Source organism: Jaculus jaculus, chromosome 5 (genome assembly GCF_020740685.1).
Source record: "Jaculus jaculus isolate mJacJac1 chromosome 5, mJacJac1.mat.Y.cur, whole genome shotgun sequence".
In the NCBI taxonomy this organism is placed as follows: Eukaryota; Metazoa; Chordata; class Mammalia; order Rodentia; family Dipodidae; genus Jaculus; species Jaculus jaculus.
In genome coordinates, this window is record NC_059106.1 from 175,412,133 (window position 1) to 175,421,593 (window position 9,461).

General features: G+C 44.1%; 1 protein-coding gene across 1 annotated transcript; it reads right to left on the reverse strand.

The window, feature by feature from the left end:
• Positions 1 to 266: 266 nt before the first annotated feature.
• Positions 267 to 8,678, reverse strand: Cenpa (centromere protein A). Its single transcript, XM_004669358.2, has 5 exons — positions 8,334 to 8,678; positions 3,951 to 4,060; positions 3,037 to 3,114; positions 2,584 to 2,744; positions 267 to 572 (listed from the first exon to the last, which is right to left on the reverse strand). The coding sequence occupies exons 1-4, from the start codon at positions 8,413 to 8,415 to the stop codon at positions 2,610 to 2,612; spliced, it is 405 nt and encodes a 134-aa protein (XP_004669415.1). The 5' UTR covers positions 8,416 to 8,678; the 3' UTR covers positions 267 to 572; positions 2,584 to 2,609.
• Between the last annotated feature and the right edge of the window lie 783 nt (positions 8,679 to 9,461).

Below are 9,461 nucleotides of genomic sequence, written 5' to 3' on the forward strand. Positions count from 1 at the left end.
GAGAGAGAGAGAGAGAGAGAGAGAGAGAGAGAGAGAGAGAGAGAACTGGCATGCCAGGGCCTCAGTCACTGAAATTTAACTTCACATGCTTTTGCCACCTAGTGGTCATGTATGACCTTGTACTTGCCTCACCTTTGTGCATCTGGCTTACATGGGATCTAAAGAGTTGAACATGGGTCCTTAGGCTTTGCAGGCAAGTGTCTTAACTGCTAAACCATCTCTCCAGCCCCACTCACAGTTTTAAGGCAGTAAAAGTTATGGGGGAGTTTAGACCAAACTGAAAAACGTTTATTATTCTTGGCATAAGGCAGATCATGAGTTACTGGCTTAAACATTTTGTTTTGGAACATGCTTATAACATCATAAAGAAAACTGTTGAGTTCTTCATGTCCTAGGAGCACACACCCAAAGGTGCATAGTTTTTCATGTCCCCAGGCTTGCTTAGCCTGTGCAAAGATTATCCTGTTTTTGAGAAGGATGAAATCCACATCTTCCCTTTTCTTTTTCTTTCAAAAGATGAATCAGACATGTTGTTGTTGCTGGAGTAAGTATTTTTAGGCTGATTCTTTCAACTATACAAAGAACAAAGCACAGATAATTAATCCAAGGGTTTAATGTCAAGAGCTTGGAAACCAAAGGGATAGATAAGCCAAGACAAATTGTTGGCAAAATCCTGGCACCAAGATATCTTTTCAACACTGTTTTGTAAGGCAAGCAATGCCTAATTTGGTTATGTGATCAATTAATATCCATAGTAATATTACCATGTAGGGATCCTTGAGGATGTTTCTTAATACCGTCCCATGTATGGTCACATTTATTCCAAGGATATAGGATTACACATATGGACATGTGTTTCTAATCACAACTTAAAGCAGCCTAGAGCTGAGTAGTCTAAACCTGGTATCCAACATGTTATAGCTGATTCTGTATGTTGTATTTGGGCTAGCAGTTTTTTGTCTATCTCATGTTGTACAGTAAGGGGGCTTGTTACATTACATACAACCTGATCTACAAAGTAAGCCATTTGAGTAAACTGAATGATTGTTGCTACTACCATGGCAGAAGCAGCTAGGATAAAAATGGCAGCAACTATGGTGGCTGTGAGCATTCTAAGAAACCATCTTTGTATTATTTTATCAATTATGGTAAGAACCCAGAATTCTTCCCAAAGCTCAGCAAGGTTTACTGGGACATAGGCATAGGCCTTATGCCACAAAATTATGACACTTTGGTTCAGAGACAAGCAGATAAAACAGGCAGCATAGTAGCAGCTGAAGAACATAGAATATGAAATAGATTTTCTTCTCATGTAATATTTAAAGGACCAACAAGAAAGCCATATGGATTAAGAGTACATAAGTAAATTGGTCTGGTATGGTTGTGGTGGAAAGTGAAGAGACCTTATTTGCTTTGGCAATTTAACTTTTCTATACTGAATAATTAAAAAAGACATAGCCAAATCACAAAATTGTGGTTTGTGGTGGTCTCAATTCTCAAAAGGGTTGGGGGGCTGGATAGCCCTCTTTCTACCCATATAGTAGAATCATTGCTATACACTATTGGGTCACTGAAATAGGAAGTATAGACAGATAGGAAATGGTTATGTCTATCATGAGTACAACCGTTAGGGGCCCAATCAATAATTCAATCTAGTGATGTGCCCTATAGGGTCCTAACATGATTCCCATGGGATTGCTTGATATTCAGAATGAATGTTAGGATGAACATAGCCAAAGGGCATAGGAAGTCAAGATGAAGTCATTGTCTCTTTGCCATGTGCACAACTACTCACAGCCAAAAGTTCGGCTTGCTGATGGCCAGTTTTTAAGTGAAGCAAAATCTGCAGCTTGGGTGTAAGGTATAAATTATAAAACCCATGCATATTGGGAAATGAGTGGATCAGTAATTGATTTCTGAAGGTGAAATGTGGGTAAGATTGAACTGGCAATTAACTTCAAAGGCTCCATGCATCTTAGCCAAGAAGGGACATTACTGAATATGGGGAATGGTGGATCCATTCATGAAAGGGGTTCCCATAAAGGGGGATCTGCAATGAAAGCCCAAGAGACATCCCCTTCTACTTGGGGTAAATACATTGCCTCACAGGAGCTGACCACCACCATGGCCACAAGCATAGTAGGATTTTTAGGTTGTTCTGATATAGCCAGAACCACCTCAGCCTGACAGGAGTTTCTTTAGGTCACACTGGGGGCCTTCTTGGTCTGCTGTAGGAACAGAGGGTTGGGCAGAGTTGGTGTGGGTTGCCCCAAGGGTGCTGGAGGCTGGAATGCTATGGGGGCTTACACAGGAGGGCTTACTTGTTTGCCATTTCTTCCTTCTTTAATTGTATCATCTGAACCTTGTTGGGATTGCAAGTACAAGCCACCATACCCAGCTTTTATTTTAATTGTACAAAAGGGCATGAGCCATGGATTCCCAAGCAGTGATGTAAAGCTAAACCTCTACTAGGGAACAAAGGGAAGGTGAGGTGGCAAGGGACTAGGATGGAAGACAATTCCTTCAGAGCAACCTCCAGCCCCAGCGTTGAGCAGAACTCTACAGTGAGCAAGAAAGACTTACAGAGCCAAAGTCACTGCTGAGGGAGCTCAGCCAAGTCCTTCCTGAATGCCTCGGATCCTCCTGGCCAGCTGCACGTCCTTGGGGAAAAGAGTGACTCGCCTAGCATGTATGGAGAGGAGATAGGAGTCTTCAAAGAGATGAACTAGAAATGCTTCTGCTGCCTGAGGCAGAAAGAGAAAAAGATGGATTAGATGAAGGCCCTGGGACCCCTTTTTCATAGAGATCTGCTGACTTTAAGGACTCAGATACTGAAAGAAAAACACTGTTTATAAATGCAATGAAACTCTACTGCCACCACAGAGCCCCCTCCAAGCCTTCAGGTATTAACATGTTGGTTTCTCTTTTCAATAGGACATATCCAACTGTTACTGCACAGACAGCCTGTGAAATTCTGGGAGGATCTTCCTCCTACTCTCAGCCTTCACCCAATTAATTGTATCTGCCTCTTCTTACCTCTTGAAGGGCCAGCAGGGCCTGGGCTTGCCAAAATAAGTCTACGCCACGAGTGAATTTTGCACATATTTCTCTTACCTGTAGAGGAGTGGAATGGTGATAACTGTAAATGGTGATAAAAGTAAAGAATAAAAGAAAGTCTGGGGAGCTGGCTCAGCAGTTAAGGCACTCGCCTGCAAAGCTTAATGACCCAAGTTCAGTTCCCCAGTATCCATGTAAAGCCAGATGCACAGAGTGGCACATGTGTCTGGAGTTCATTTACAGTGGCTAGAGGCCCTGGCATGCCTAGTCTCTCTCTCTCTCTCTGCTTATAAACAAATAAATAAATATTTTTTTAAAAATAAGAGATTCAGGGCTGGAGAGATGGCTTAGTGGTTAAGGCACATGCCTGTGAAACCTGAGGACCCAGGTTCGATTCTCCACACCCCATGTAAGCCAGATGCACATGGTGGCACATGCATCTGGAGTTCGTTTGCAGTGGCTAGAAGCCCTGGTGTGCCCATTCTCTCTCTCTCTCTTTCCCTCTCTCTGTTTCTAATAAATAAATAAATGAAAATAAACTCTTAAAAAAAAATAAGAGATTCAAAAGAAACAGACTCTCTCTGATCATCCAAGTGATGCCAATAAATCATTCCATCATTTGTCCTTAATATTAGGGAAGAAACTATTTCCAGGGTAGCAAAAGGGATCAAAGGAGAGAAGGTTCTGTGTTCTATTTTTATAGTCAAAAGACACAGTTTCAATGGTAGTGAAGAGAAGCTATTCATAAAAAATTGCAAGGTACCCTTTCAGAAGAGGTACTACGTTAAAAATGTCCTTTGGCCATGTCATGACAGATAGTAAGGTCTCCCAACCCTGGAAGATTTAAAGAAAGGAAGGAGGCACAGGGCAGACAGAAACTCCCTGGAACTTACCAAGAGGCTGAATGGCCTCTTCCGTATTAAGAGGTCTGTGCTCTTCTGTAGCTTTCGGATCTCCTTAAGCCAGACATTTCTTCGCCTATGACGCTGACTGAAGGAAGTGCCTGAGTGAAACAGTTGCATCATGAAGGGGGAGTGTAATGGAAGATAAGTCAAGTTTTGTAGCTTGGCTGAAACAAACTGTCAACAGACTACAAAAATACATAGCCACACAAGAGCAGGGACTTCTGCCTACTTTATTCACACCAAAAGACTAACTTAAAAAGAACATCCCAGTTACTGTGCAAGGAAAGAACTGAAGGGTAGTGGGGAACAGGCTGTTGGTCTGGACAAAGCTGGTGGGAGATTATGCAATGTGATGACAATGCTTGAAATTTGCATTAGGTTGTACATGGGATTAAGAGAAAAGAACCAGGCTTGGACATCTTGGCATTTAGTTGTGCCATTTACTAAAATGGGAAAAACTGGAGAAAAAGAGGTCTAGAGGCATTGCAGTTAACTTTTTGTTGCTAGGACAAACATTTGACCAGAAGCAGCTTATTGGAGGAACAGTTTTATTTCAGGTTTACATATTCCAAAGGAAACATTATCAATGGTGGGGGAAGCTGGCTCACTTTAGTATCCACAGTACAGAGAAACAGCTGCCAGCAGCAGCAAGAACCAACAGCCAGGGCTCCCCTGGCTCTGGACACACCTTAGGGTTGGACTTAAGATCCACCCCTAGTGACACACCCTCCAGCAGGGCTTTGCTTGTGGGAGACTTAAGTGGCAAGTTTAAACAAAAATGCGGGTTGGGCGTGGTGGTGCACGCCTTTAACCTGAGCACTCAAGGGGCAGAGGTAGGAGGATTGCTGAGTTTGAGGTAACCCTGAGACTCCCGAGTGAATCCAAGCTCAGCCTGGACTCCCGCTAAAAACAAAATAAAACAAAGCAAAGAAAACCCTCTGGGACTGGAAAGATGGCTCAGCGGCTAAGGTACTTGCCTACAAATCCTAATGACTTGGGTTTGATTCCCTAGTACACAAGTAAAGCCACAAAGTGGCACATGCATCTAGAGTTTGTTTGCAGTGGTTAGAAGCCCTCATATGCTATACCATTTTTTCTCTCTCTCCTTGTAAATAAATACATAAATAAAAATATTTTAAAAATTAAAAAAAAATACTTTAGGCAATGGGGATAATGGGAATATACATTTCATTCAAACCACCACAAGAGGAATATTCAAAAGTTCAGCTTTGGATATGTTAGTTTGACTAACATAGGGGCATTGAGGTAGAAAGACAGCTGGCTAGATGAATCTGCAATTAGGAAAGATTTTGGCAAATGATTTACAGGGTGGGGTGGGGGTGGCAGGGCTTCTGTGTAGCCTAAACTGGCCCCAGACTCACTAACTAGCCCAAACTGTATAGCTCAAACTGGCCTCCAAGTCAAGGTCTTCCTATCTCAGCCTCCTGAGTGCTGGGATTATAGGCAGGTACCATCATGCCAGGCCAGATATTATAGATTTTTGAGTTGTCAATGAATGAGTACTTAGAGAACACAGGGATGGATGATATCTCTAGCAAAGAGATGAAGGGAAAAGGGTGGCAAGGAGCTGGAGGTAACACAGGTATTTAAGCAAAAGGAGGAACTGTTACACTGCATGGTGCCATGAAAGCCATGGAAACAGTAAGTTTTAAGGAGGAGGCTCACTTTGTCAAATGCTTCCAAGACAGAGAGTAGCAAACAACCTTTGTTGTTGAAAGCAGGAAAGTTGTGTGGCTCTGGTAGGAGTAGTTCAAGTGCACTGGAAATAGAGCTTGTGGTGATGGGGAGCAGCATTGGGATGGGTGGGAGGGGGACTGGGAAGAAAAAGGACACAATGTGTGTGCAGTTAACAAGGATGTAAGTGAGATGACACACATTTATAATCCCAGCTATTTAGAGTAATCCCTCTCTAGGGTATATTCAGATTGTCTCAAAATAAACAACAGCCTGGGTATTTAAAAGGTTAGGAATGAAGAGAAAGTAGAGAGAAATGGAGAATACAGAGAATTAGAAAATGGAGTCAAGGAAACATCCCTACTCATTTCCTTCAGATTATAAATATAGGAGACCATTTGCCAATGTCAATATAAGGAGTGTGGATTCAATTCTAAGCACAGGTACAGAGGACACAGCAAGGTTCCTTTCATGGCAAGAGAAAGATATAACCAAGAGCCTACAAAGGAGGAATGGCTTAGGAAAGGGGACAATTAGGGAAGGCCACCATTAACTAGGAGTAAGCATGAAGGCTGGAGCCATTGGAAGTGGAAGAGAAAAAGGTACAGAATAATCATGATGAGATGGAAAAGCAAGATTAACTGACAAGGGCAATGGGACTGCAAAGAGGTGAAAATGCTCATCTGAGCTAAAACCTTTTACTTAGCAAGAAGCATGCTTTTACATTGGAAAGCAGCATCATGCTTAATATTCCCATGAGTACTGAGAGCAGGGCAAAGATAACCAGAACTCTGCTGTCATAATGCCAGTCTCAGGGCCTCACTAAACCATTCAATAAAAATTAAAATAAAATGGGTGTGGTGGTGCACGCCTTTAATCTCAGCAATTGGGAGGCAGAGGTAGGAGAATCACCATGAGTTCAAGGCTACCCTGAGATGACATAGTGAATTCCAGGTCAGCCTGGACTACAGCACCTGCCTCGAAAAACCAAAGATAGAAAATAAAAATATATGAAAAGATTCAAAAGTCATTATTTGCAGATGATATAAAGGTCTGTCGAAAGATTCCAACTGAAGCAACAAAAAGACTATTAGAATTAATGGGAGCTTAGGAAATTGGCCAGATGCAAAGTTTTATGTTTTAATAAAAACAAACAAAACCCACCTATGGCAGGAACACCTAGAAATAACCTATAACATACTTATTCACAATGTTCTCAGCTATGTGGCAACAATGCACTAGAGAGCCACACACAGCCTCTCACTGAAGTAAAATGCATTTGGAAAGACATCTTCTAAGGGTAGGACTCTTGAAATGACCATGAAAAGCAAGCCAATAAACAAGTTTGTAATTTAGAAAAGGCATAGAGGGTGGGGATGTATGTAGCTCAGTGGTAGAGCCCTTGCCTAGGAAGCACTAGGTCCTCCCTGGGTTCCATCTCCAGCACAAACAAGCTAGGCTCATAACCCTTGTACTAGGAAGGCTAAGACAGGAAGATGACAAGCTCAAGGCTAGTTTGGACGATTTGGTGAGACATAGTCTTAAAAAAAAAAGCACAAACATTTAAAATCCTGTATCACGGAGATCCTTGGTGACCCCAAGTGATCTTGCCAAGGCTCTAGGCTGCCCAACAGAACTAGAAGGTAAGACCCTATTGCTGAAGACTCATGGTTGGCCTGCAGGACACTGAGAAATCAGGATGGAGTTGAGATGAGTCTCCTCCCTTTTGACTAGCTGTCATAATGAGGTAGAGAGCTATATAGCCTGTTGGAGGAGAAAAAAGTCATTGATGTTCTTAACCAGAAGTGGATCCTGCAAGTTCTATGGCTGACCAGCTGGGCCGATTGTACTAGTGGCATGTCTATTACAGGAGAAATCAAATGCTCTCTGATTGGATTTGAGGCCCACACCATGAGAGGAAATTCCTGCCTAGTACTGAAAACCTAATCAAAAGCCTATGGCTGGGGAGATCATAAGCTCTAGAGGTGAAACTACTACTGTTGTCTGCTAAATCCTGTTATGCTCACCAAACTGCCTTCTAAATATTTATGTTTATGCCCATATAATAGTGCTACTCGCATATTTTGTTGTTAGAAAAGCATCTCTTTTTCAGAATGTGGTGACCATTGGGGAGACTTAAAATTCACTAGTGACAGTGAAGTGTTCAGCACTGTGATATCGCTATCATACCCTGGACGGTGGTTAATACTACCTACACAAGAGCTGAACAACAGGGGTTGGGGCAGGGGAAGAGAAGGTAGTGGGAGGGGATTATGGTCACAGTTTACTGTCTATATGTATGGAAATTGCCAATTAAAATTTAAAAAGCAGAATTGGTGACGCAAGCCTTTAATCACAGTACTCAGAAGGCAGAGATAGGAGGATCGTCATGAGTTCGAGGCTATCCTGCAATGCACGAGAAACAACACAATGTCGCCTTAGTGACAGGAGTTTGGGAAATGCTTTCGGGAACGAGGATGCACTGGTATTAGGAGCAGGTGGTCCCGCCTGCCGCCTTCTCTTTAGCCCCTCTGGGCGGGGCGCTGGTCCCTGCCGGGTGCCAGGTCTGGACAGAGGACCTAGGTGTTCCCGGCAGTGGAAGACCACCGGACCGACGAGCTTCGGTCTGGCCGAGAGCGAGCGGAGAGCGGCGGCTGCTGGGAAAGGGGTGGTTACCTAAGGTGCCCCGGCGGGAGGGGCCGGGCGTCGGGCTCGAGCTGCGACGTCTCGGGGTCTCTGGCTTGCGGCGCGGTCCCATGCCGGGCAGGGGGAGTCCTGGCCTCGCGGCTCCCCGTCACACTTCCGGGTCCCAGGGCACGGACAGCGTGGGTCAGAATCCGTGCTCCGCCGCCGTCCGGTCACCTTCGGGTCAAATCGCCAGTCGCGGCTTTTTTTAAAAAGCTCGATATGGAGACTCCCAGTGGCTGCGAGAACGACCAATCAGAATGCAGCCGTAGAAACAGATCGCGGCAGTGATAGGAGGAGAGTGGGGATAAGGCGGAATCGGTAGTGAAATCAGCCAATGGGCACTTGGAGGAAGGGAGGCGTGGCTACTGGGATCTATGAGGGAGGGACTTATTTCTCCGTCCTCTTTGGTCAAAACCAGACTCGGCTTTACAGGTGTCTGGAAGGGACTGTTTGCCCGCATCATCATGATTGACACCCTCACTGCTCTGCGGTGGTTCATCTCTGACTCTGTGAAGGTCTTCAGGCTCCCTCGTCCTCCTCCCCTGAGATGCCAGAGTCTCTGAAGAAGCAGGTTGGGCTAACTCAGTAGATCTGTCAGAGCAAACACAGACTGACTCTGCTTGTTGATCAGTGTTGAAAGTGCAAAAGAACTTTTCTTTCTTTGGAGTGTAGGGAATTGCCTGTTCCTGATTTATAATTACTGTAGTACCCTTGCTTTAAGGCAAGAGTTTCAAACTTATTGCTGAAATAAACGTATATGTTCACGTGAGCCGGGCGTGAAGTCGCGCGCCTTTAATCCCAGCACTGGGAAGGCAGAGGTAGGAGGATCGCCGTGAGTTCAAGGCCACCCTAAGACTGCATAGTGAATTCCGGGGGTCAACCTGGCTAGAGTGAGACATTACCTTGAAAAACCAACAAAACAAAAAACCTATATGTTCACGATAAAAAACAACAACAACAACAAAATTAGAAAGCTGGCTGGGCTTGGTGGTGCAGGCTTTTAATCCCAGCATTTGGGAGGCAGAGGTAGGAGGACTGACATGAGATCGAGACCACCCTGAGACTACACAATGAATTCCAGGTCAGCCTGGGCTAGTGCGAGATCCTACTTCGAAA

Bases quoted from the DNA above. Each gene is read 5' to 3' on its own strand.
- Cenpa (XM_004669358.2), bottom strand. From the start codon at position 8,415: ATGGGACCGCGCCGCAAGCCAGAGACCCCGAGACGTCGCAGCTCGAGC. The intron at 4,061-8,333 runs GTAACCACCCCT...TGTTTCACTCAG, and splicing joins CTCCCGCCGGGGCACCTTAG to GCACTTCCTTCAGTCAGCGT. The intron at 3,115-3,950 runs GTAAGTTCCAGG...ACTCCTCTACAG, and splicing joins AGAGGCCATTCAGCCTCTTG to GTAAGAGAAATATGTGCAAA.